The sequence below is a fragment of the Phycomyces blakesleeanus genome (assembly GCF_001638985.1).
Source record: "Phycomyces blakesleeanus NRRL 1555(-) unplaced genomic scaffold PHYBLscaffold_2, whole genome shotgun sequence".
Taxonomy (NCBI): domain Eukaryota; kingdom Fungi; phylum Mucoromycota; class Mucoromycetes; order Mucorales; family Phycomycetaceae; genus Phycomyces; species Phycomyces blakesleeanus.
In genome coordinates this window covers 1,797,553-1,824,196 of record NW_017265135.1, presented here as the reverse complement: position 1 = coordinate 1,824,196, position 26,644 = coordinate 1,797,553, and the positions used below count along the sequence as shown (strand labels likewise).

The following is a 26,644-nucleotide window of genomic DNA, read 5'->3' as shown; positions in this document are numbered from 1 at the left end:
TATATATATATATATATATCTTTTTTTTTATATCTAAGTCTTGTATAATTTAATGAATAAAGAAGTGTCAAGACACTTCTTCTTCTACTTTTTCTTCTTATTTGCGCAAGTATTCTTAAATGGCTTGTGAGATTTTTGTTGTTGTTGTTGTTGTTGTTGTTGCTGTTGTTGTTGTCTTGTTTTTTTTTGCCTTAATAGTAATAGTAATATATAAGAAGATATTTAGTGCGTGTGTGTGTGTATATGGTTGAATTGGTGTGATATAATGTACAGTGGGAGATTGGCGTGTATATATGTATATGTGTATATAATTTTTCTCATTATTCTTTTGGCTTCTTTTTTTGTCCTTTTTTGATAATAAAGCTAAATGAATATAAATGAGTATGAATGTGGATATGAAGATGAAGATGAATATGAATATGAAGGGGAAGTGAGTAAAGAGATAAGAAAAGAAAACTAGAGCATGTTGAATCCTTGAAGACGTATTACTCGTCGTCTGGGTATCTTTTGGCTGTTGTGTTTTGGGAAAAAGGTTCCAGAAATCACATGAGGAATACTCCTGCACGTCGAGTGTTGAATTGAGGGTAAAAATGGAGACAAGGTATGATTTGCTCTGGTCAGGAAAGCAAGTCTTTGAGTCAAAATGTGTTCGGAAGGTTGTAGACTGATAGATTGGTAATCATCACTGTCATCATTATCGTTCTTCTTATTGTTGCTATTTGTGGGAGTGCAGAGATAATCTAGACCAGCCTTTGCGTACCAAGGTGCATCTGCATCGTCCGGAGAGAAGCCATCTGTCGAGCATATGGTCGAAAAGTTATCGATACATGATGCATTCTCGTCATTATTCTCGTCTCCTAGTCCTAGTCTTAGATGTAGGTCCAGGTCTAGGTCTTGGTCTTGGTCTAGTTCTGGTGACAAAATGTCTGTGTGGTAAATGGAGTGATGCACAGCTGAGGAGACAGACGGGTATTCGGAGTAGAACGGGTTTGTGTAGCGATGGGTGAATTGTCGGTTCCATGTCGACAGATTGGCAGTCGTCATAGGAATCGGTTCCTTGATGCAGGGTGCATTGTGTGTGTTGGTGAAATCGGTGGTAGAAGTAGCCAAGGGTGCATTTGGGGAATCAAAGTAATCAATCCGACTTGCTTGACGTAACCAAGGCTCCATCGAAGATGGGGAAACACAATCGAAAAAGGATTTGGTGTCCGTGGGTGTCAAGGGGACTTGAGAAATGGACGGGGTACTAGTGATGCTGCTATTACTGCTGCTGCTGCTGCTGCTACTATTCATACTCATACTCATGCTACTCATGCTGTTACTCCTGCTGCTGTTTATACTCATGCCCATACCCACGCCCATGCCTATACCCCTAATATCACTATTAAAGAGAGAGCGGGGAGAGTAACACAGGTCTGGTTCAGAGATATCGTCAAATCCTGGTATTGGCATTGACGTCAATGTTGACCCATTGGCACTCGAGTGCATTGATTGTCTAGTGACAAAAAGAGGTCTTGGGCGGCTCTTTTTCTGTTTTTCCTTCTCAATCTTTTCTTGCTTCTCCTGTCGCTCTTGTCGCTCTTGTCGCTCTTGTTGTTCTTGCTGTTCTTGTCTGGCCTGCATATGTTTCAGACTAAGATTGTGGATCATGACAGGCATGTCTTCCTGAAGCAATTTACGAATCTGGGCCTCAATTTCACGCTGCAAGAAGTCTCTGAGAGCTGTGACGCTGTCGAATGTGGAGCTGACCAGGATGCCCTCCAAGGGGTCGTTCTTGAAGACCAGAGTTATCCCTTTTGTCTTTGACACCACCAGGACCACAATGCCCCGGAGCTGCAGGTCACTGATCTTCAGCAACATTGGGACGACCAGTGGCTGAGCTGCAGCAAGAATTGTGGGTCTGGTGTGGCGAGGAAGCGATTCTGAGCGTTGGACATGCATTGGGTTCGCTTGGACCTTTGTCTGGAGAACAATATGTGCATCTCCCTTGTAGGTCAGTTTGAAGATGCCTCGGAAAGTATCGGTAGTGAGTTCACCGATTTCTAATATTTCCAGCTCAGGAGGCTTTTTTTTATTTTTTTTATTTTTTTTTATTATTTATTACATACAAAGAAGATAATTAGTTAATGAAGCTAATGAGGAATATTATATTCCTTTTTTTTTCTCTTTGTCTCTTCTTTCTTCTTTACCACTGTTCCCAAGTAAAGATCTTTTACGGTAATGTGATCAACAATCTCCTTTGGCTTTTCGCCCTTGTTGAGAGCTGTTTCTAATTGTGCTTTGGCATCGGTATAAAAGTCAGAATCGAACTCAGGCCAGTTAAATCGAAAAGCCATGATTGAATGAAGGGGTGTAATGTTTTATTCTGACAGTGTATTGAGTTCCACAGTGTGTATATGCGAGCGTGTGAGTGTGTAAATAAATAAGTAGGTGAATAAGTAAGTAAGTAAGAGAGAGAGAGAGAAGGAAAGGGAAAGTTTGTCGACCTGTAAATGTTAGGAGAAGGAAATGGTAAGAATTATAAGCAGTAGTAGTATTATTAGTGTAATTTTTATTATAATTATTTAATATGGTAAGAAAAATAAATAAATAAATAAATAAATCAAGGGAAAATGCTGTATATACTTGCTTTTGTTTTATATTGTTTTTAAAGTACTTTGTATATAAAATAAAAAGATAAACCGTGAATTTGTGCGGGGAAGATTTGAGTCACGAACAACAACGGAGAAATCCGGTAGGCCCTGCAACTCGAGATTTGTCACAAATGCATTTGTGTTACTCCCACGTGACATCCAGAGGGACGGTGCGCAAAAACAAAAAAAAAACCAAAAAAAAAGAGGGGGACCGTAATATGGTCCCCCTTCCTTCTATCTATCACCCTGTGCTTAACATTATCACTGTCATTGTCATTGTCATTGTCATTGCTGTTATTTGATTTCTGCCTTGTATTGTCTACTATTGATATTTTACTCGATCGGTGGTTCCCTTTAATCTAATGACATAAGCTCCTCTTTTACATTCAATTTGTATCTTGATCCTATATATTAGATTCTAACTTTAGAAAAAACTATAGTTATAATTGTGATTATGGTTATGGTTATAATTATAGTTATAGTTATATTTATGGTTCACACAATCCCATTAAAAGCAGTTACCACAATGATCCCATTCAATTTCTTATGTCTTTATCCAGAGTACATACATTACATTACATATGTTTTGTTTTTATAAGTATATGTATGTATCTATAGAATTCCGTCTAAAGTAGCTTTTGTTTTTATCTCTCTTTATGTGGATGTGGGTGGGTTTGATTTTACTCAACCTTCATATTCTTGAGAGCAATAAGACCATTTGCAGTACTTGCCACAGCCTTGACCGTCTTTCTACAAGCAGCAAACCAAACAGCTACACTGATAGAGCCTACATATTTACACACACACACACACACGTATGTATATACATTTATGCATAATACACATACACACACACACAAAAACCCAAATTCATTTACAGTTTTTTTTTAATTTTCTTCATGCCAATCCACATACCCATAACCATACATATACATATACACATAGCCCTATATATATATCCCACTTTCACACTCACACTTACACTTATTCTTGCACTTATTCTCGCACTTGCACTTAATGCTACACTACGCTGTACTACGTTGTACTACACTAAATCTTACCTGTTGGAGCAAAAGGAAAAGACAAGATCCACTGGGCTGGTCCAAACCATCCTTGGGGAAGGTAGAGCACCGCCCTTTTGTAGAACCACATCACCATCAACAATTGTGAGCCGTGAATAAAGAACCAAATGGCAGATTTAACCTTGAGTTCAAAAGCAGTTCTCGAATATGCAATTTCAGAAGCTGTTTTTTTTTTGGATTTTGTACAAGTTAATATACCATTCATACACACACACACACACACACACACATATATATATATATATATATTGTACTTACACATCTTCTCTTGATCTGCTACACCTTTATCCAACTTTCTACGCATCTTGGCCCATTTTGCAAATTCATCCTAAATATCCGATTTTGTTTAGCTTACTGTGATTGTGATTGATATGATTTGATCCGCGTGAAAATAGTTACAAAGCCCATGTATATGACATATGTCATTTTCTATAATTTCTTTAAATAGTTGTGATGTTTAACATACTTGGGAACTTGTCTTTGAGAGCTCTGCTTTCATTCTCAGAACATCCTGTTTGAGCTTATTGTGCTTGATGACCTTGGAATCATTTGTCCATTGACTATATAAATCGTATGCCTTTATATAAAAATAAATATTATAAGTAGATTGTTTTAAAGTATTTGTATATGATATCAATATTTTTTTTAACTATATGTATGATGAAAATAATAATAATAATAATACTAATAGATGGAAATGAAGTACATCAAGTCAATGTATTGATACTTACTGCAGATGCAACATATTCATAGCCAATGAACAACAGTAATTCTGTTCCAAGAACAAGTAAGAATATAGTAATCGGGAGATACATGGTCTGGGTTGGCAAACAATGAGACCACTTTTTGTCAGTTGGGCTTTGTTCTCAAACTGGAATTAAAAAAAAAAAAAGAGAGAGAAAAGAAAGAAAAACTGTATATTGTACACGTCATTCAAGTGAATGACGCAGACTGGTTGCATTCTCTCTCTCTCTCTTTCTCTCTCTCTCTTTTAATTTTATTTTTATTTTTATTATTATTTTTATTATTATTTTGTACAAAAACTCGATAAAGTTTAGATATCATGGACTTTTTCTTTCTTTTTTTGGAAACACAAAAGAAATGAAAATCCCAAAAAATATATATATATATAAAATATAAAATGCAAAAATAACACAATTGAATTGAATTGAATTGACTTGGATTGACTTGAAATGACATAACATGGTTTGATATAATACACAAAAATAAAGAAAAGTAGAAGAGGGAGAGGGATGTAAGAAAGCAATAGATAGATAGATAGATAGATAGATAGATAGATAGATAGATAAAAGAAAGGGTTACATGCAAAGGAAAAGAAAGAGATAGAAAAAAATATATAAAGGAAAAACAATAAAGAAGATACATTTATCAAATCTATAGCCTTATGGTCCATAAGCTATAGTCTATAGTATACAGTTATATAGCAGATATATGATATATCTTTAGCCAAAGAATCCACCTACAGGAGACTGGTTCATGAACATATTATTACTGCCAATAATACTGTTGCTATTGTTGGTGTGCAATGGCAATGGCTGTGGTTGTGGTGCAGGCCAGTATGGAATGGCTTGCTGGGATTGGGATTGAGTTTGAGGTTGAGGTTGAGGTACGGGTACGGGTACGGATACAGGCATGGTGTAATTGGTTTGGATGACCATCGGTTCTGGTGCAACTTGGGTGTGGTTTAAGAAGCGGACCAGTCGACGTAGCTTTTCGTATCTGTTCATCATGACCATCAGGTCTTCTTTGAGCGTGTGTCCGATACCCTTGAGCGTGTGTCTGAAGAAACGCGAGGCCTGTTTTCCTTCTGTGAAATCGCTGCACTGGATCCAGACAGACGCGCCGTCCTGGTTGGCTTCCATGTAAAACAGAGGAGGTTCGGTAATGTCAAAGTAGATCATCTGGCTGTTGTTGTTGGGGTTGTTATTGTCTACTGAAGAAACATGGCTGATGGACGAAACAGAGTCGATGGATGTGACCATCTTGAAGTGGCAATTGCTGTCTGTGATGTGCCACGAAAAGTGGTTTAGTTCTGGTTTGTAGACACACAGCAGGTCAGTAGCACGGAGCTTGAGACGATGCCAGGAACCGATTATGAGAGTCGAGGCATTAAAGTAAGATTCTTTGATGCCTTGTACTTGAGGTAAAGAAAGAGGAAGGTTGGCAGCACTACTGCTAGTGGTGGTTGTGGAAGAAAGAGGAGGGTTAGATGATGGGATACTGAGTGCTGCAGGATTGACGGTGCTGATGGTTGGGTTGGTCAGGGTTCGTGAAGGATGAATTGAAGAATTGACCAATTGACTGGATGGTAATTGAGGTCTTTGAGGAATATCTGAAAACAAAGAAGTTAGTGGATGTTATACAAGAAAGCAATTAGGTACCATTGTTTGTTGGCCAGAGCGATGGATCAGTAGGAGGTGTGTTTGCGGGTGTGTTTGGACCTTTTGAACGGAAATCGTGGGTGGCAAGCATTGCAGTTGGACCTGCGTCAGGGACTGGGACAAGAGTGGGAAGAAGAGTGGGATCGAGGGGGTATTGTAGGGGAGCTGCAGAGTGAAAGTCGCGCTGAGGAGAAGGGGATGGAGATGGAGGGCCGTGGAGGTAGTCGGGCAGATCGATCATGATGTCCTGGGCGTTGGGGGGCATACTCTGGCGTGAAATGTTGTAGGCTTGCCACTGTGAGCCATAAGGAGGTGTAAAGGGCTGGATGGCATCTACACTCTGAGCACGCGATAACATACGGTGCTGGTGTTGCAACTGCAACTGCAACTGCTGTTGATGATAAACATGCTGTTGATGTTGTTGAGGGTGGTGAAGATGATGAGGATGAGGATTGTTTTGGAGAGAGTATTGATGAACTTGTTGTTGCTGATAAACATGTTGTTGTTGCTGTTGATGATGATGATTTTGATGATGATGATTATGATTATGGTGACTATTGTTAGTAGTTGTAGTATTAGGAGTAGTAGCAGCAGAAGCACCAGAAGTAGTAGAATAACCACTTTGCTGTTGTTGTTGCTGTTGTTGATAATGATAGAGTTGTGCACGGATTGATGCTTGTTGCATTTGCATCTGTGCTCTCTTTTGCATATGCTTTACTTTTGCACGTCTGTTCTGGAACCAGATCTGGATGGATCGTTCACTCATCTGGAGCTGTTCGGCCAATTGCTTTCGTAGTTTGTTGTTTGGACTGACATTGACTGCAAAGGTATCTTCGAGAACAGCTAGCTGTTCTGCACTTGCTCTGGTCCGTTTGCGGGCAGCAGATGTGGATGCAGATGGAGAGGAAGGAGAGGATGGTATCTGGTCAGCTTGTTCGGATTGGTCTGCAAAGTCTGTAGGATCATTACTGCCAGTAGAGTTGTCTAGTTGAGGCGAAACAGGTGTTTCATTCAAGGGACTGGCTGATGACATCTCTTATTATTTGTTTAATGTGGAAAACGATTCAATTGACCAGACGAATAATCGGAGTAGCAAAAACAAATATTATATATTAAAAAGAAAAAAAAAAGAAAAAAAAAAGTTATGTTCCTGAAGAAGAGAAGCAAAGTAAGAAGAAAAATATACAAAAAAAAAATTAAACTTGATAGTCGCCCTTTTTTTTTTTTTATTTTCTGAGCTGAAAATAAAAAATAAAAAAATTAAAAAATCCAGCTTTTTTTTTTTTTTTTTTTTTTGCGTTCCTTCCTATTCTTCTTCCGTTTGGATTAAATTCCGCTGGACTCGACTCTATTTGGTTTCTCAAAATAGTTAGTTTGTAATGTAATTACCACTTTGCCCTTTTTTTCTTTCTTCTTTTTTGTTATTCAGTAGCACGCTTTATATATATATATATATTTTATATATATAAAAATATATTCAACATCTCATATTCGATATTCCAGATTGGTGGGTCCATAGATACATATATAAATAATTACAATAGAGTAAGAGAAGTAGGTGTGCTATTTGAATGAGCTGATTCGTTGGAATTGACTAGGGTGAACCATTAAACCGTTGAATAGAGAACCTCTTGGGACCTAATTAACGAATAGAATTACCTCTTACCTCTTTATACTATTTATTTACTATTATTTGCTTTGGCCAGGTTTGTATATGACTTATTTATATTTTGAGTTCCTGATTTAGGAAAATCGACACGTTTGAAGGATTTAAGACTCCGGATTTCTTACTTGCAAATAAAAAAAACAAAACAAAAAACAGTGACAGTAAGAGTGATGATCCTTATTACTACTTTTTACTGCTTTCATTGTTGTTACTGCTATTATCTGGATACCATTTGATTTTTTACAGCAAAAATATAATATAGTATAAAAAATTATAAATATATATATTATTTTATTTTATATTAGGTGTCTGGTACTCCCATTGAATAGTCTGTGCGTTTAGGACCCCAAAAAAAACATGGGAGAGAAAAACGAGATATCTGAATCCTCTCTTTATTTTGGAATCAAACACTGACCAGGTTTGCGTCATCAATTGAAACAAATTCACTTTATTGAGTGAGAGGCCATATTCAACTGTCTAAAAATGAAATACATACTTTATACTTTTAAGCTTTAAAGTTCGTTATGCTGTACAATAAGTAACAAACCAAAGCTAGCTTTGATATGACCATGATTCCTGTCCAATTAAAAAGGTATATAGAAAATGATCATCGGTGTCATATTCCCCACAGATATATATATGTCTCAAAATTCGAATGCACCCTGTCACAGCATTATTGCCTGGGTCGTAGATCTTTTTTTTTTTTTTTTGTCTTAACTCCTCCTACTTAACCTTTTTACTTTTGCATAGCTTGTGATTTACAGTGCCAGTAAACTTTGTTATCAATTGATTGATCTTGCAATTTACCATTCTTATTTTGAAATTCGTTTCAAGTCAACTTCATTTATAAACAGACAGAATAGTCTTTTTTTTTAAAAAATAAATAAATAAATAAATAATTATATATATTTATTGAGATTTTAAAAAAGCGCAGAAAAGAAGTGTATTTTATTATTATTATTATTATAGTGTCTTTCGGCAATACTTTTATAGCCTAGATAATATTTTTCATCTAAACACACCACACAAAACCATATTAAAGTGACCTGACCTGACCTGGTCTGACCTGACCTGACCTGGTTTGGTCTGGTCTGGTCTGGTCTGGTCTGACATGGCATGGCATGATCTAACATAATATTATCTGTTAACTCTTAACCAAATATCAATTCAAATATAGTCTATGCCTATATCTTGATCCATTTTATTCCATTTGATTCAATTCAGTTTAACCTTTCTTTTTACAAATAAATAAACCCTTCATTGATTATCTTGTGCGTACAAACTATATAACAAACAAATGAAAAAGATTAGCTTGTCAAAATCCGGTTAAACAAATACCCTCATTCTTTATTTTTTTTATTATTTTTTTCTTGGGGAGGGGAGATAAAGGGTTTAATAGTTGAAAAAGAAAAAGAAATCTTGTGGCTTTTTATCTTTTGGCTGATAATTTTCTATATGACAGCAATTGATAATAAAAATCTTTTTTTTTATTAATGTAACAAAGTAAAGAGGTAACTAGATCTAACCCTTTCGTTTGCTGTTGAGTAGATTGCACTTATACAGCTTATAGGAAATCTGTAGAAGCTTTTTATTTTTTATTTTATTTTGGTCTTCCGGTAAGCGGTTCCTAAGATACGGGAAGATAGATTTGTGTTCTACTCTATTTTTTTTTAAAATAGCGACATTTAAAGTATAACCTAATCAAATAAATAAATATATTATTATTCTTATTCTTATTTTATATTAATATTAATATTAATATACAAAGTATATGCAAAGATAGATATATACAAAAAGGCTATCATCAGATAAGTCAATATTCACACACCTATCTTTGATTTCATAAGCTTAATTATCCAATAATTGTAATATACATGCATGTACGTGTACATCTATGAATCTATAATAAACTATCCAAAAATTTAAATTCTTCTTCAAGGTTCACAACGAAAAGAAGGGTTTATTTACCACGATAAGGCTTGAACCCGTTTTATATAGATATTTGAAATTCAATACAAAATCAATGAATAGATAGGTAGATAATAATAATAGTAATAAAAAGAGCCACGAAAAGGGCGCGTGTGGAATTCAAACAAAACTGGGCTGTCTGCGGAAAACCAATAAGGATTATATATAAATATTTTAAAGAAGAGTAGGATACACAGCAGCACAAAATGGAATAGGTTGAATAGTTGTATATATAAGTATGAAAAGGTAAATTAACACGAATCAGATATCAGATAACATCTATCAAAATCATTTGGTGTTTTGTATTGCAGAATAAAGAAGTGTACATCATTACTATCATTTGGGTACAATGGTAATGATCTCAACCCGCGCAATAATGATCGAAAAAAAAAACAAAAATCGAAAAACAAAACTGTGTGTAATGGCAAACTTCCGAAGTGCGGAGAACAAGAAGTATATATGTAATTTTTTTGTAAAAAATAAAATAAAAAATAAAATAAAAATTCAAAGCTTAATTGACCTTCTTTAATCTCTTTTCTTTTTCTTTTTAAAAAAAAAGTTAATATTCTTGGAAATATAAAGAAGTGGAAAAAGTACAAGTAGTAGTGTTAGTAGCAGTAGTAATAAAGAAGTATGTATATAGAAATCTTTAACTACAGCATAATAATAACAATACGAAAACAAAGACAAAATCAAAAACAAGGAAGAAGAAGAAGAATGAATTGATTTGTAAATATTAATAATATTATTATTTTTATTATTAATTCATAACCACACTGAGATTTTCTCTATTTTATTATATTTTAATTAAATATATATATTATTCATACCACGCTTAATTATCCATTATCATTCGTTATTATCTGCTAATGAGTTATATACAAAACAAGCTCTTTACTTCATGATACTATTACTATAGAAACCATTAAGCTTTTTTTTTCCTTACACACATGTGTACATACTGATTGGTTCTATTTGAATGAATGATTCCAGAAAAAAAAAAGGATGTTATTTACCCTCACAGTAAATTGACCAATAAGCTTATCCACTACGCCATGTGCTGTGTATTCATAGCTTTATAGTATCTTCTTAATGATTAGTAAGAGCAAGGCCATAGATCTATATTTATATTTACATTTACATTTACACATAATCCACATACATGGATTTAACCTTGATTTTTTATATGAAAATTTTAAAATATATATTTAAGGTTAAATATTCCTTTTAATATTAAAAGAAAAATAAGAACCAATTGTACTTGTGTAGACAATTAATACAAGGTTAATTTATATTTATGCTCTAAATCAAAAGCAAAAAAAGTGAAACGAGAGTCTTGTATTAATTTTTATAGGCAGCACTTGCTAAAGAAGTATCTGTAAATAATAATAATAATAGTGACTGTATATATTTAAAGAGAATATTTATTACTTACAACAAAGTAAACATTTCTTTCTAACGAACATCAGATAGACTCTCAATAAGCTGAATGATATCAGACAACGGGGTGTTAAGATTATCAATGGATTTGTATACCCGATTTCTTTTTTCTTTAGGGAGGTGGAGGAAGGTTTCGATCAGGTCTCCATCAATAAATCCTCGTGGTTCACCTGTACGAGTACCGTTATTAAACGATCGCCATCTTCGGTGTTCCAGACTTCCAATCGACGGAAGCGTCTCCAGTTGTTGTTGTATCTTCAAAAGAAGCTCGTATTCGTTCACCGAAATGCTCGATATCGATCCAATCGCACCATTGACCGTGGCATATAGGAATGTGTTTCGATCAATCACAACATCTTGCTTTTCTCTACTCTTTTCAGAGAGTGTTCCACTTCGGAACCTGTTCACCAAGTCCCCAAGCTGATATTCTCCAATCACCTCCATTCGCTCTAATGCACAATCCTCCGTCTGTTTCGACGGCTTTAATGTAAACAGATTCAAGAGTGCGTCGGCCCCAATGTATGAATCGTCTCTTAGGATCTTAACGGTCGTCATCCAGCTCGAGTTGAAGTCTCGGGCCACCTTTTCCAGTTGTGTGGTTTCAGACGAGTCTTCCATCTTCAATAAGGCCATCGAGTGCATCAAATCACCAGTCAAAATCCTGTCGTCGTCTGTGTCAATTGCTAGGATGGTGTTGCTAACATCAAGTTTAGGAACCATAGTAAATCGTTCTCCCAAATTCGCGTCAGGATTGAAGTGAGACATGTAATATATCTAAGTAATTACTATTAGCTTAGAAATGTATAATAACTCTTTTTTTTTGTACACACTAAAGCCAACATCACTTAGATATAGTATGAATACTCACAGTTCCTACAACAGAAGCAACAATGCTGCCCTTGATCGGTTGAATGTCATACACCACACCCGGAACTTTAACCGCATCTACTAAACTATATGTGTGTCGATCACAGACTTTGTATACTAAAATGCGGCCATTTTCTGGATCCGAGTCATCTTCTTCAAGGATAGCCGTTCCCACAAAAAGAAAAGACATATCATATCCCTCTACTTTTGTAGACAACAAACTTTCGATCAACTCGTTTTCCAAAAGATCAATTGTATCAACACCTAATATTAATAATGATAATTAATATTTTCAAGTAAAATCATATACACAGTAGTAGTAGTAGTAGTAGCTTTCACTTACATTTAAGAGTGTATGCATCAAAGATCTGTAGCCATCCTTTGCTAAAATTAACCTCATTTCTTAATTTTGTTTGTACAGTTGCAACGGCAATTGTTTTTGAATCTTCATGGTAAGCTATTCTGCGACTCATTCGTTTGTCTAGTGGGAATTTGATTGCGTGAAGGCTTCGTTTGGTGTCAATCGACCCAAACATAAGCTCAGTAGAAGTTGCAAGCAAATTATATTTCTCTTTGTCTGGGGAATAGTATGTGCAGAACCCAAAGATTTCCTAAATAGATAAATCGATCGATTAATAAAAGTGAGAAAAATATATGTAAGATATATACCTCGGCATTGACAGAAGAATATACTAGTCTTCCATGAGAGCTGGTAATTATCGTGGGTCTATCAGAAGCAACGAATATAGCGTTTTCCCCATTGATTTCAAAAGAATGGAATTGTATTTTTCCAATTCCAATAGAGACTTCTCTTTGAGTTTTCATGCCATCTTTTGAGCAAAAATAAACCATTCTTCCATCGTCTATAAGCACACATATAGAGCAGTGATATATTGTTATTATCGTACGTTTCATTTTGGTTTGATTGCTTGCTTGTCAGGGGATTTTTCTCTCGTTCTTTACTTACCCAAACCAACGAAAAAGTAATCATGTTCTCCAAGTTTAGTGTAGCGCACATCTCTAGGCACAGCATCAGCTTCAATCTTGTTCTCCCATACCGTCGAAAAATCTGAAATATTCAAGAGTTTGACATCCTGACCTCCCCATAGGCCAATTGCCACAAAAACAGGTCCTGAATTATTAGGTACTTCAGGACTGACATAGATACATGATATTTCATCATCGAATTTCCTTTCCCTATTGTTTATATATAAGTGTGTGTGTGTGTCCTTATTAGTAAATTATATATATATATATATTATTTAAAACAAAAGCTTACCTTTTTATAGAAAGTGTCAGATCGTTAGCACTCAATAATGCCAGAACTCCTATTTCATATGATAAAATACAGACACTCGAAGTTGTGTAGGCAACATCAATCCGAGAACCTATACTAGGCGGAGACCATTTACTGAATTGCTTACAGCCGTGAGAATATGGCATTAACCGAACCCAAGAAGGAGTAACTTGGATAAGGCTTCCTTGTTTTGTAATTGCGGTGGACAACGTTCGTTCATCGTAGCAGAAATTCGGGAAATTGGACACTTCTGCCGTAGTCATCGTTTCATAATTATATTGTACAAGTCGAGAGGAATTCAAAAGCGATATTACAAGACCATCTTGCCTAAAATACAAATATTCCAAAAATTATAATAAGTGTCATTAATTATCAAATTTGAATTTTTAAAGAAAGAAGGAAAGAAAACAAGTAAATCTTACCACTTATTATTTCTAGATAAAAGAGGCCAAATTTTGGTTACTCCTTTCATTGGAACCGCAAATTCCTTTGAGAATCCAATGCCACCTCGGACCATTCTTAAACTACCATCATTTTCTACACCAGAGCAACAAACCATGGTTTTCTACACATTTTGTTTTGTTGGTTTTGTTTTGTTGGTTTTGTACTGTAAGCCTATGTATATATCCGTTTGTGTATGTTCTCTCTCTCTCTCTCTCTCTTATATATATATATATATGTATTTATATTTATATTCACAAATGATAGACATACCATGCCTTGTTTATCAAGGTCAAACAAACAAAAGTCCGTTATCGGTGCAAGACTTGGATATTCTTCAATAACATCGAAACTAGACACGTTGTATGCATTCTTTGAAAGTTTTATCAAGCACGAATCTCCTTCTGGGGATCCCAGATACACAATCCCGCCTCCCAAACTGACGATTGATGATGGGACATGCGTCTACATAAACATTTTTTATTTATTTATTTATATTTATATTTTTTTTATCTATACATATATGTATATATGTATATATATATGTATATGTATATGTCTATGTATATGTATATGTATATGTATATGTATATGTATATGTATATGTATATGTATATGTATATGTATATGTATATGTATATGTATATGTGTATGTGTATGTGTATGTGTATTTGTATGTGTATGTGTATGTGTATGTATCAATTTATGTAAATGTATTTAAACATATATGTATCTATGTATCTGGGTATGTATGTACCGATATACCTATATGCCTATATACGTATGTACGTATGTACCTGCGTAACTATGTAACTATGAATCTATAGATCTACGGATCTATTTGATTATAAATCTATGTAGCTATGGCTCTATGTATTGACTTATTTACTTATTCAAAATTGGTATTTACCTGCCCAATATTCTCAAATATCAATTCTGGGATCACTTTTGACACGGGTACCAGAGTAAGCATATGTAACATTCCCGTAGAGTCTCCAATCAAGAACTGCACATTAGGTCCATGTGTGTTAACCATCCCGTACCCTTTGACATCCATTGCCGGAACGCTAATGGTTTTAGAGCTTCCCTCGAGATCATAATATGATATTGTCAATTCACCGATAACCAAAACACCTTTGTATGGTTCCGGGACTGAAACAACAATCTGATCGTGATCTTCTACGCTTGCATGAAACTGGCTCTTCGTTACCAAAGCCTTTGTTGCTATGTTTATATCGTATGTCTTAATGTGTCGTCTTTCGTTTTCATCAGAGTACAAAACCACAAATCTTAGGGCGTCGTTGGCGCACACGGTGGTAAGTGAGATAATTTCATTTTCTGGAATACTATATACAGAATGTCAAAAATAAATCGCTAGTTGGATTCATTTCTAAAATATAATAATAAAATCTTTCCATCCTCTAATATATGATATATGCTATACGTGCCCTTTCTTTAATACTTTACCGTAAATTGAAGAATACGGGGGTATTGGGTCTCCCGGTGTCTTTCGCCTTTCCTTTTACGGAATTTAACACAGAGATTCTTGCATCCATTAACGACAGAACACTTATGACTCCTCCAAAAATACTAGTAATAACAATCTTTCCACTCTGGTCGATACTAGTCATTGGCCCAAAGTTCGTTTTACGGACGAATTTATGTTGTATCACTCCTTTGGCGTATGTATCTACAGAGTTATGTTCGGCATCGTAATACAGGATCACGTACTCATGTGATTCAGTCAGCACAAAAAGAATACCCTGAGGTTTTTCCTGTATTGTGTCGTGTCGTGTAGTATAGTGCAGTGAAATTTAGTGAGATTGCACGTCTTTTTTTTTGGAATTCAATAAAAGTCATACCGGAAGACTACATATCTCCATGGCTCTAATGCGACCGTACAAGCTGAAATCGTGCTTGTGTTTCAAGTGTAAACCGTCTAAGCTGTATATCTCAATGCATGTTCCCTTGCTTCAATTAAAAATAAATAATTAAAAGGTTGTGGAATCAAGTATGTATACATAAAGGACGATCAGACAAGCTTCTTTGTTTTTTGTTTTTTGGTTTCAAGAAGAAGAGAAAAAGTCATTACCTTATAATAAGATTTTGTACGTATGAGCTAAGGAAGTAACCTTTGACTGCATCATGTACAGCTGTAGCAGGCTTTGCTGTTATTACGTAATTGTAAGCGCTCATTGTGAATGAAAGCTTGAGTTTCTCTTTCTTTTTCCTTCTCTCCTAAAAAAAAAATAGGCAAATCACTTCAAAACGCCTTTTATCTTTCTCTCGACAGTCACGGGTGTCAGAAAAAATAAGACTTTGGAAAAGAAGGTTTCATGTTATGATAAAAAGCACAATAATAATAAACCTCCATTATTTTTAGGAACGAGATTTGAAACAAGAGCACATTTTTGACATTGCTTTTTATTTTATCTTTATTGGCTAATTAATTGGTTAATTAATTAATTGAAATGATAATACTAATAGTAAGTCAAGTTCATTGCCGCTATTATTACTGTCCTTACTGCTGTGTGTAAACAACGCCTTGAATATAACAAACTAAACGCGTTTTTAGAAAAAAGTATATATAAGCACATATATTATGTTTCTTGAGGAGTGCTCTATATGACGTTTATAAATTTAGAAAGCCTGAGGAAAAGTCAAAGTTTGTAATAATCTTAAGTAAGAATGTAAACATATTATCAGGTAACTCATTTTTAGGCTTTTCTTCAAATTTTACTTGTGCCTTGATTTCGCTTTTCTTCTTCTTATTCTTTCTCAGCATAATTAAGTAAAAAAAAATACCTGGGACTATCATTACTACTTACAAAAAGGAGCAGGAATAAAGGGGAAGTACATACCAGAATATCGATGCATTAGCCATTAAGTTATAGAAATAGAAACAGTGAAAACAATAGTCGTAATTCTTGGGCAATAATATATATATGTAAAAGTACCGACGTAATTACAAGTAGACTACTAAAATAGAGGTAGGTGGAACAGAAGTAGAAATTAAAAGCTCTCAGACACAATAGATATGTAATAGTAGGTGTAATCGACACAGTATAAGTACTGAAGACAATGTAAAAGTGAAAAAAACGGAAATTCAACGAAGAAGAGGGAACAAATGAGTGAGATATTATCCAGAATAAATATAAATATATCGTCAGAGAGAGAGGGTGGGGAGACTATTGCTGTATGTGGCTATTTTGTGGAACTATTTCATTTTAAAAAAAATATGTATAATCGAAAGAGCCACTATAGGAAAAAAAGGGATATATCAGAGGGGAATTTTGAAAAAATATCATAAGAATTTTTCAAAATCGCTCTCTGAATCGACATTACCTTTGTCAATCAATTAGCTAAGTTCATAAACAAGTCAATATTGGTATTTAGTACGCTAAAGGTGTTGTTAGACTCTTTTCCGATCAAATATTTTAACGGGACCCCTCATTAGATTATTATTTTTCTCTCCATTGAATATATCAAGCCTCCCTCTATATAGCTAAGTCTTGCTTTTGTTCTCTGTGATTTAAAGAATAAAACGAATTCAAATATCAGCTATTGGCAGTTGCTCATGTATATTCAAAAGTGTTATACCTTTGATAATCTTCGTTACAATAATCATGTTTCAAAATTATTCTAAAGAAAAATAGTAGACCTAAAAGGCTTGCACTTTATGAATATCTTTGGTATATATTTCTTCTTTTCTGAGAGATTTACTTTATACTACATAGTCTGGAACGGCTGGTCTGTCAGTGCTAAATACACCTCTTAACAAAAGGATAAAATTCGATCTCTCGAGTAGTATTCATTTGCTAATTTCTTTCATATTTATTGGTATATGACCACCATTAGTATTTAGAGCTCTTATTAAACTCGAGTTGAGAGCGTCTGTTATGTTCTGCACCATAATCCTTAAACATCTTATGGCAAACGCTTATTCCCTTGGGAAATCATCTCGGCACTTTCAACCATCGCATAACCCCATTTCAATGAAACTCAATCTTGAATTCAAAATCCCGCCGTCTATCGTATTGTGGAGATCCAAGTAATATACATATGTATTATGCTTTTTATTCATTGCTAAATATCACTTTGAGATATATATAGGTTTATCTCCTAGTAGCTGTCGGGTCCCTTTTTGTGTCTAATTGTTTGATCAAAAGAAAGAATAACTTTTCTTGTGTCCTTGAGCAAAAAATGCACAGACCAGTTTAGAGTAACTTGCAAATCGCCGTTATAGAAACCTGTACTCAACTTTTAAAGTTATTGCCACACCGATCAATACCAAACCTTTCCTTAATTCTTTGCTTCTTTGCTTTACTTTGCTTCTCTTTGAAAAGTCATATTTGGTAGTAGTTTGATTGAATACTATTATCTGTCTCTTATGTTGTAGAACAGTTACACAGGTCTGGTAAAAAAGTATACAGCTATGTCACGTTTGCTCTGACGTGGGTATCTAAGACTGACAGAAAGCGCAGTCCTAATCATAAATCTCAGATGCAAATTTTTTTGTTACATATAGACCCCCTCCAACGCGTGTCGTTTGTTTTCTCCTTGAGCAACAACAGTCCCGGTTTCATAGTGAGGCGTCTCTTGCGACCGTTGCAGGGAGATTCTTCCATGCTACAAGCATCGGAAAGTGAAAGTTGTTACTCGCCAGCTCAGTTAATTCTGAGAAGTCGTGGGGCATGGTCTCTTTTCTTTTGGAAAGACTACTGTGTACATCGCATCGCCAATGTGGAATCATGATGCTGGGGGGAGGGAGGTCTAACCTGTGGTGAGATGTGCTGGCTCTTCACTGCTAACCTGACTGAACTCTTTAACGGCTGACGGTGAAGCTACTGGTAGTCGAATGAGCTGGACCTTATCACCTAGTGGTAAGTTCTCTGGCGAGTTCGCACCCACATTACTCGGTGACGAGATGTGGGACTGGATGAACGGGTGCTTTCCGTTGGTTTGCCACCATTCCAGCACCTCCTTCGCTACCAAGTCAGGTTTACGTCCTGAAGGAGATTGAGCCGCGTAATGCGGGGACAAAGAACTTGGTGTTATGCTTTTTATTAGAGGAGGTGTTATCTAATGGAAAAAGTGTGACTGTTAAAAAATAAAGATTGGACAAACCCAGTAAAAAACAAAGCACTCCGGCAGCAGTTGTGGAAACTTATCAATTGATGAGAACATCATACTGTGTCAAATATAAGAAAATAAATCCTCATAAATTTCAATCTTTTTTTTTTTTAAATAAATTCGACCTTTAAAGATCGAATAAATTAATTACATATACAATAGACACTCCTGGCTACCCTATACCTTAATTTGAGAGTGAGATAATAAGCTCGATTTTGAGGAAATAATTAATGGAAAATGTTAGTGGAAAATTAGAAAATTCGTAATTTTCCACATACATTTTCCACTAAATCGCGTCAACCGAGAAAAACGTATAACAATCATTGGAAATTACATCGCCGTTTCAATTGAAAATGGATAAAATATTCAATTTTCCACTAGATAACACCTTCTCTATTCTTTTACTCATGTAAAAGAACATTAAGTGAAATTAAATCAAATAGGATAGTTTCTTTATATATATATGTATATTTTTAAATAAATAAAGTCTTTTTTTAACTAGTATCGTCTCCAATAAAAAAAACACGCCTTTAAACTTTTTTTTTACATGCTTGAAGAGGTTAACGTTGTAATCAGAAAGTCCCATCTGTAAGAAAAATTAATCTAGTTGAATAACTGAAAATAAATGAAATACGATTTGTATATTTTAACATTGCAGCGATAGCCGTGCTTAATCATAGATGTTGTTCTTGGCTATAAAGTATATAGTGATTAAAGCTAGAATAGTTTTTGAGAATACAGATGCCGTGAAATGTATGTTATTGAATTTGGCTAATGTGATTGAAATTTGTAATGAGGATGTATTGAAATGAGAGAAAGGAAAAAAGAGAAAAGTTTTTTTTTTAAAAAAAAGAAGAGAAATGAGATATGAGAATGAATGAAAAAATGCGTGTTTGAAAGAGAGGCAGAAAAGGCATGGTGAATTGAATACGCAAGTAATGTCCTCATTGTATTTATATAGAATGTGCACAGAAAGTTCAGTTTGAATGTATTTATAAGGCAATAATCATTATCTGCAAACCTTTTTGTACTTTGAATATCAATGATTGCTGGGTATCCTATATTTGTTATTGTATACACACATGGACAAGTATATTTACAGTGCGAAGGATGATCTAAATTCAAATAATAAGAATAGAAAGGTATTGGCAGTTAAAAGACGCATCATTCAATATTGTGTATAGACAAATTATCAGACATTATGGTATATTGAGTACCAAAACATGGGTATCATAAAAGAGGTAAATTCTCACATAAGATTGCATGGAGTGGAATAGGATTTTGATACATGCTGGTTTTTTTTGTTTTGTTTCTTTTGATGCAATTGCTCAAAAAATGTTATGACTTTGCCATTTCAATATTGTCAATTTGCTTTAAGCTACTGCCAGTTCTTTTTTTTACCTAATTTTGAAGAGATTGAGAAAGTTATGCTATATCAAGAAAAGACAAAGTATTAATTCATATTAATAAAAAAAAATTTGGGCATCTTGTCATATTTGAATTATTGGGTTAAAGTGTTTCTTTAATCAAAAAGTAATAACATTGGAAATGAATCAAAGAAAAATCGAGAATTTTTCACTGAAAAATCCCTTTAACAAAAAGGTCAACAAAATCTAGCAGTGAAAAACATTTGATAGAGCAAGTGCTTTTCAACTTTATGTCATGATATCGAATCGTTTTTGGTTTATTTATTTGACAATACAAGAATATGATATTTATACAATAATATTTATAAACATCATTTTAGTTTCAATATGTATATCATTGACTCGTAGAAGGTTGCTGAGAGTTTGATGCCAGTGATATTCTTGGGGAAGGAGTAGGATTTTCTGAAGATTGTCTCTGCTGGTGTGTAGGCGCTACTTGTTGCTTAATTTGAAACAGCTTAACTTGTGTTCCATTCCAGGCTCCATATTCTGAAAGAGATGATACATAGGCCTGTCCCCAAAGCATACTTCTAAACCAGATAAACAGTGCCTCTCCCCATTGAAATTTGCGAATGAAAATTGGTTGAGGATGGGGTAGTATCCCTACAAGTGTGATCTGGCGAAGGAACTCCAGAACTTGAGCATCCGTGGTAAGTGATTCAGCCGCACATTTTGCTTCCACCTGGGGTACAAGGTGTTCAAGTAATAAAAGAATCGGCTGTAGAGGCAGCTGTGAATGCCATCTAGACCACTTTGGCATTGAAAAACAAAGTGATCAGTATTAATAGGCCGACACACTAATTTACAAACACACACACACTCATATACATATACATATACATATACATATACATATACATATATAAGTGTGTATATATGTGAAAAGTAAATAATTCCTCTGGTTCTTACCCATTCTTCAGTGGGAACAAACCCGTGCTTTGCTCCTGGAAGGACACTTGGAGTGGAGATTGTAGAGGATATACTGCCTTGTCTCTGGGGAGTTCTTGAGAAGTCCTGACCCTCTGGCGATTCACTTAATCCTTGTGCAAAAAGCTTTGTGTTCTGTATTGCTTGCGATTCTTCTGAGTTTCCTTCCGAGTTACTTCCAGTATTTCTGGGTGAACTTGGATTCTCAGCTAAGCTTTCCTGGCTCTTGTTAACATCGGGTCCATTATTTGTCTCTACCACAGACTTGTTTTCTTCTGGTCCCTGATCGGTTTGTATTTTACTTTCTTTTAGTTGACGTAACCGTTCAATCTCTGCTAAAGCGTTCGTAAAGCTCAAGTCACGCAGTCTCTCAAACTTGGCATGGTTTCGTACAATTGCATATACAAAATTTGGGTTATCTATAGTGTAGAGGAGTTTTAAAAAAGGTAAATATATAAAGAAAGTATAAGTATAACTTAACGTAAATGCTGCACATCAATTGAATATACCTGTAAACTGATATTGTATAATGTTGTTAAAGGCTTCAATGAGGTAACTCAATAATCTGTAGTTTGATTCATCTGCCAACAAAAATCCAGGTGCCGATATCGAACTGAACAGCCCAACCAACTTGCTTGAAGAGGTAACCGACAAGTTTTTCAGATAAGGAGATACATTAGAGATGGTAAGAACAAGGGCAGGATAGAGTGTGGATAGTGTCCCACGTGTAGTTGCAATAAGCGAAAAGATTGACTAAACCACACACACATGTAATTAATTCATTGAATATAAACCATAGCTATATACATATATATTTGATAAACTCTCCAACTTACAATTATGAGAAAATCACCATATGTGCCATGGGAAGCAGGTATACGGATTAAAGCCGGAAGGTATGATTGACTGACAAACTGTTTATTAAGCTTGACACCGAATGTCCTGTCGGAGGATAGTGTTTGTAGAATGAATGTGCACATTCTTACCAAACCCACCTGAGCTGTTGATAAAAGATACTGTAAATCAATTACCAAGACCTGAGACTCACCTACTCACACACCCACACACCTGTGGTTACTTACCAACATTTGATCTGTTTTCCATGGTGTAGTATATCAGTACAACCATAAGATCAAGTGCCCGCTCTGTCTCCATGAGATATGTTCTGAATTTCTATTTAACATAGAGTATATTAGAGTCACCATATTTAGATATTTTTTATAAACTTACCAGATTGATTTCCATTACTCTCCAACAAAGCATCATAACCTCAATGTTGCACTCGACACGCTTGGTAGACCCTGGCAAGTAGGTATTGCTAGCCTATCAACACACGCTATAAACACAAATAATATCCGAGTGTGTTTGCATATTATTCAACATACTTGTAAAGGATTAAGCAAAATACGATACATGCCATCCATCAAAAACTCAAAGTCTTGAGAGCGATGTAGTTTTGACAGGTAATGTCTAAAGACGTTCCCTTCACTTTCATTGATACTCTCAATTGGAGCCGTGATTGTTGAAGTCTCGACAGGGAAATGCTCCGAGTCATTCATTTCTGGGGTACCAGCATTTAATTTACCAGCACTTTGATCAGGTGCATTTTGTATATCATTTTCTTCTACATCAGCTGTACTACCATTTAAAGAGTTCTTGGTTTGTTGTTGGTCTATGTGCCGCATCCAATGAGATATTCTTGGTGATCGATAATCAAGCAAAATTAACAGAACACGTAAACACATTGTAACAAGCTTCTCTCGAGGATTGGCAATCAAGACATGATTATAAGGAACTCCCCATCCGATTGGATCATACTTGCAAGCCGTGTTCATGAGACTGCAAAGAACAACCAAAACAATCTTGCGCTCTGTTTTAGCAGCAACAAAACGAAGCCACAGATCTTCCTTTGATAATAGCTGAGATGACGATATGTACATTGATTTGGATAGGAGGACAGTGAGAAGTCGCAAAACCTCAGTACGATTCATTTCATTGTCTTTGTAGGTTCCGATCTCCTTTGATGAACCAACACCTGCCTCCCATATGGCGTAAACAACACGCGAGTCCTTTGTTGTCATTGAAATAGGCAAAGTGAAACCCGCCAAAAACAAGCACCTAATAACCACTATGTACCACATAACGTATCTTAGCGATTATGTACCCTCCAACGCTGTTAATCCTCATTTACATGATAAAAACACCTCTCCACGTGGAGGAAGTGTGTCGTATTGTGGTTGGGGTTTGGTATCGATAACGGGCTCCTTTATATGGATAAGAAACTCTGCATCTTCAATTTATTTTTTATTTTGCATATATTTATATTTCTCACCTGTTGTTGCTGGTGCTGGTGCTGTTGTTGTTGCTCATCAAAAGTACCCTTTATAGTCTCGTCTTCCGAGTTTTCAGGTGCTTTTTTCTCAACTAAACGCGGGGTCCAAAAAAATGAATCTTCCCACTCTGAACATTCGGGACTCTCATATATATATGGCATAATGCGGGTCATTATACGACAGCAATTCAAAAGGTGATTGATAGAGTATTGTGCCGAGGGGAAATTAGGTGCATTTGTAATTGCTTCCATACGATCTATTGTCTACGGATGAATGTTCCCTTTATGGTGAGATTCGAGACACTTTTGGAATGTGTAGTCCTGACCTTGTCTATGAGAGTTTCCAGATTCTCGCGTGCATTATCTCGAGCACGTCGAACATCGCTTGCACCAATGAGGGAAAATACATCGTCTGCCGTTTCTGGTATTGTCCAGAACTAATATTGGTGTTGGCGTTAATTCAGTAACTAAAATTCGGATCAGCTAAATCACATACAAGCGACCAATAGTCATCTGAGGGGGGAATATGCTAATTAGAAAAGAAAAGAAAAGAAAAAAAAATTAGCCAACCACCAATTTATACTATATTTGTATTACTCTTTCTTCGAATAATCGAAACACTCCTTTACGGAATGCAAGTTTGCTATCTGTTGCACCCATAGAGAACTATAAAAAAAAAAGAGGCTCTTACTATCGGAGATGCTAGGCTGCTTTTGATCCCACTAAGAGGCTCCACACGTCTTTAGCCAGTAGGCTCAGCTTTGTACGACGTCACAAGCCGTGACGTATCATTGTAAAGTGCAAATATCCCTGAAGGGTTCGGAAGGTTAAGGTTATGTAGTGACGGCGAGCGTCACAGAACCAACAAGCTTCACAAGCGAGTCCTTGCCATTTACCCTTTTGTCAACAATCCCCCCACTCTTTAATTTTAACATGGCCTCCGCAGATTGGGAATACCCCGAGCATAGAAAATTTGAGCGGTAATAAAAAAAAGGATTTAATTTGTAAATCCCTCTCCACGTCCCATCAAGACTCATGTCAATTCTAGCGTGCCTAACTTGGAACAAGTAGACAAGTCTGACCGCAAGGGTAAAAATGCCTAGCTAATTCCATTCAGTATTAACTCCTCTCGAACAGCCGTCTACGCTGCACGCAATCAGAAAATTAGAGATGATTGGGTCAAGGCCATGGAAGCCCGTATCATCAAAGAGAAATTGGATGAATGCTACCGCACTGAGGGTGTCAACCACTGTAAGTTTTTCTTTACTTTATCTCTCTATTTTTTTTTCTTTTTAGGGAAATGCACATACCCTGTCTCATTAATTAATTAGACCAAAACTGCCGCGAACTTGCCAACATGTATTTCACTGCCCTGAAAGAGAACAAGGTCGAGGGTTTCCGCAAGAAACCATCAAGCGCATAGATACCGCGTTCAACCTCTTTTTTTTGCACTACAAGTCAATAAAAAAGACACTGGATTCTAAATCATTTTATATATATATATATACATATTATAATGCGTCCTTTGTACACATTACATTCGGTCGTTCTTTCTAAGCTTCCACAACCTTGTAATGCTCCAGAGAACATACAGCTTTGCCACTCTTTTTGGCAACATACTTCTTCAAGTTTTTACAACCCTCTACTTGACAAACAACTGCTGCCTTTTTACAAGACCTAGAGCTGAAATGGGATAAGTATATGCAATTGATTTCATTTCAACTTACCCTTGAGAAAACACCTGGTCAACAGTAAACTTGGCTGGAATGGACAATTTGCTTCCATGTTGGTTGCTAACATAGTGTAATCGATTTGGATCTTCTTTACGTCTCAGACGCTCAGCTGGACTCTGTCCGTTCTCGTCATTTGCGTCGTCGTTAATAATACGTTTGCTCTTTGATGCTTGCTTCTTCAAAAGACGGTTGATTGTATCATCCTACAACGATTATGTATTCATGCGTTAATTATCATTGTTATTATATATATATCAACCGAGGTTTCCCAAATATTACTTTATCCTTTTCAGCTCGTTGGATGCTTTGGTTCTTTCTTCGTCTAGCAACCTCTGACTTCCGCAATGCTTCTTCTTCTTCTGTTAATGTCTTCTTCTTTCCATTATCTAACACACCAACAATTTAGAGTTATTCTTCGGAGATAGCAATTTAAAAATATTATTATTCTTACCCATAGGAAGTTCCATAAAATATTCTTCCGTATCATCCTCATTCAATTTTGCACGTTGACGCTTCGTCAAAGGTCTATTCTCTACAATCTCTGTGTCCGATTCATCGTCGAATATATCATACTCCTCTTCATATATCTAAGATTTAGTATATAAAGTACTGCGATTTCATGTTTATTACCTTCTTTCTTGCGTTTATTTTGAGAAGTATTGGTAGGTTTTGGAGCCTCTTCCTCTTCCTCTTCCTCCTCCTCTTCCTCCTTCATCCTTCCTCTGTTTTCTTCTTCTTCGTCCTCGTCTTCTTCTTCTTCTTCAGAATCATGAATATCTGATCCAGACTCCAAGAGATCCAGATCGTCATTGTCTTCTTGATCTACGTCATTCGCAGGTTCTTCATCGAATTCGTCTTCGGTAAACACTCCTTGACCGTCTTCTTCGTTAATTGGTTCCATATCTTCATTTTCAAGTTCATCATCTAAATCCTCATCCGAACTGAGCTCAGGAGATGGTGAAATTGCTGGTCGGCTGCGTCTTCGTGCACTCATGAGGGATAAGTCGATCTATATTCTTGTCACTTTGAAGGGTCTGTCACTTTTATTAATTGGTGACTGTGCCTTGGTCTACTCAAATCGCTTAAATTCAATCCCGCCACAGTGGCATACGCATACGCTTCTTTGCAATACTCATGAATTTCAATTTCGAAGGCAATTACAGAGCTAAGCGCACCATTAATCTCGGTGGTGTCAAACCAAATGACGACAAAAGAAGCCTCATGGCAAAAACACAGTCGGAGCGGAGGGCGAGAGAGTTTGAACGCAAGAAGCTTAGGAGTGCAGGCTTGATTCAA

At 35.7% G+C, this 26,644-nt stretch overlaps 7 protein-coding genes across 7 annotated transcripts; 1 reads left to right on the top strand and 6 right to left on the bottom strand.

The window, feature by feature from the left end:
• Positions 1–1,605: 1,605 nt before the first annotated feature.
• Positions 1,606–2,336, bottom strand: PHYBLDRAFT_99552 (hypothetical protein; the record flags this gene model as incomplete). The annotated part of the gene is made up of 2 exons (XM_018444100.1): positions 1,606–2,064; positions 2,190–2,336. Coding segments are annotated over 2 exons (606 nt in total), but the record flags the coding sequence as incomplete, so codon positions are not given.
• Positions 2,337–3,171: 835 nt separating this feature from the next.
• Positions 3,172–4,575, bottom strand: PHYBLDRAFT_157288 (hypothetical protein). The gene is made up of 5 exons (XM_018433592.1): positions 4,447–4,575; positions 4,182–4,292; positions 3,974–4,043; positions 3,695–3,877; positions 3,172–3,420 (listed from the first exon to the last, which is right to left on the bottom strand). The coding sequence occupies exons 1-5, from the start codon at positions 4,528–4,530 to the stop codon at positions 3,314–3,316; spliced, it is 555 nt and encodes a 184-aa protein (XP_018297683.1). The 5' UTR covers positions 4,531–4,575; the 3' UTR covers positions 3,172–3,313.
• A 543-nt stretch (positions 4,576–5,118) lies between these two features.
• On the bottom strand, positions 5,119–7,150 carry PHYBLDRAFT_162699 (Homeodomain-like DNA binding domain-containing transcription factor; the record flags this gene model as incomplete). Its single annotated transcript, XM_018434681.1, has 3 exons — positions 5,119–5,139; positions 5,200–6,068; positions 6,118–7,150. 3 exons carry the CDS (start codon positions 7,148–7,150, stop codon positions 5,119–5,121), a joined length of 1,923 nt encoding a protein of 640 aa, XP_018297682.1.
• Positions 7,151–11,206: 4,056 nt separating this feature from the next.
• On the bottom strand, positions 11,207–15,992 carry PHYBLDRAFT_139674 (hypothetical protein; the record flags this gene model as incomplete). Its single annotated transcript, XM_018430266.1, has 12 exons — positions 11,207–11,965; positions 12,060–12,322; positions 12,402–12,669; positions 12,728–12,921; positions 13,026–13,255; positions 13,338–13,682; positions 13,778–13,920; positions 14,070–14,261; positions 14,707–15,142; positions 15,264–15,571; positions 15,659–15,767; positions 15,889–15,992. The coding sequence occupies 12 exons, from the start codon at positions 15,990–15,992 to the stop codon at positions 11,207–11,209; spliced, it is 3,351 nt and encodes a 1,116-aa protein (XP_018297681.1).
• Positions 15,993–18,378: 2,386 nt separating this feature from the next.
• On the bottom strand, positions 18,379–19,515 carry PHYBLDRAFT_139673 (hypothetical protein; the record flags this gene model as incomplete). The annotated part of the gene is made up of 3 exons (XM_018430265.1): positions 18,379–18,497; positions 18,575–18,878; positions 19,477–19,515. 3 exons carry the CDS (start codon positions 19,513–19,515, stop codon positions 18,379–18,381), a joined length of 462 nt encoding a protein of 153 aa, XP_018297680.1.
• Positions 19,516–20,590: 1,075 nt separating this feature from the next.
• On the bottom strand, positions 20,591–24,296 carry PHYBLDRAFT_35188 (hypothetical protein). Its single transcript, XM_018440048.1, has 13 exons — positions 24,213–24,296; positions 24,112–24,144; positions 23,942–24,052; positions 23,616–23,879; positions 23,475–23,547; positions 22,923–23,411; positions 22,669–22,766; positions 22,514–22,606; positions 22,366–22,456; positions 22,120–22,283; positions 21,793–22,036; positions 21,266–21,702; positions 20,591–21,107 (listed from the first exon to the last, which is right to left on the bottom strand). Exons 1-13 carry the CDS (start codon positions 24,273–24,275, stop codon positions 20,691–20,693), a joined length of 2,577 nt encoding a protein of 858 aa, XP_018297679.1. The 5' UTR covers positions 24,276–24,296; the 3' UTR covers positions 20,591–20,690.
• Positions 24,297–24,766: 470 nt separating this feature from the next.
• On the top strand, positions 24,767–25,038 carry PHYBLDRAFT_105705 (hypothetical protein; the record flags this gene model as incomplete). Its single annotated transcript, XM_018427915.1, has 2 exons — positions 24,767–24,866; positions 24,947–25,038. Coding segments are annotated over 2 exons (192 nt in total), but the record flags the coding sequence as incomplete, so codon positions are not given.
• Between the last annotated feature and the right edge of the window lie 1,606 nt (positions 25,039–26,644).

Excerpts from the sequence above, each read along its gene's own strand:
- PHYBLDRAFT_35188 (XM_018440048.1), bottom strand. The coding sequence starts at position 24,275 with ATGGGTGCAACAGATAGCAAACTTGCATTCCGTAAAGGAGTGTTTCGA. Across the intron at positions 22,767-22,922 it reads CAAGAACTCTTTAAATGGTA|GGAACGTCTTTAGACATTAC; the intron begins GTACAGCTGATG and ends ATGAAAGTGAAG. Across the intron at positions 22,457-22,513 it reads GAGTAATGGAAATCAATCTG|AAATTCAGAACATATCTCAT; the intron begins GTAAGTTTATAA and ends TATGTTAAATAG.
- PHYBLDRAFT_157288 (XM_018433592.1), bottom strand. The coding sequence starts at position 4,530 with ATGTATCTCCCGATTACTATATTCTTACTTGTTCTTGGAACAGAATTA. Across the intron at positions 4,293-4,446 it reads ATGAATATGTTGCATCTGCA|GCATACGATTTATATAGTCA; the intron begins GTAAGTATCAAT and ends TTTTATATAAAG. Across the intron at positions 3,421-3,694 it reads TTTTCCTTTTGCTCCAACAG|GCTCTATCAGTGTAGCTGTT; the intron begins GTAAGATTTAGT and ends GTAAATATGTAG.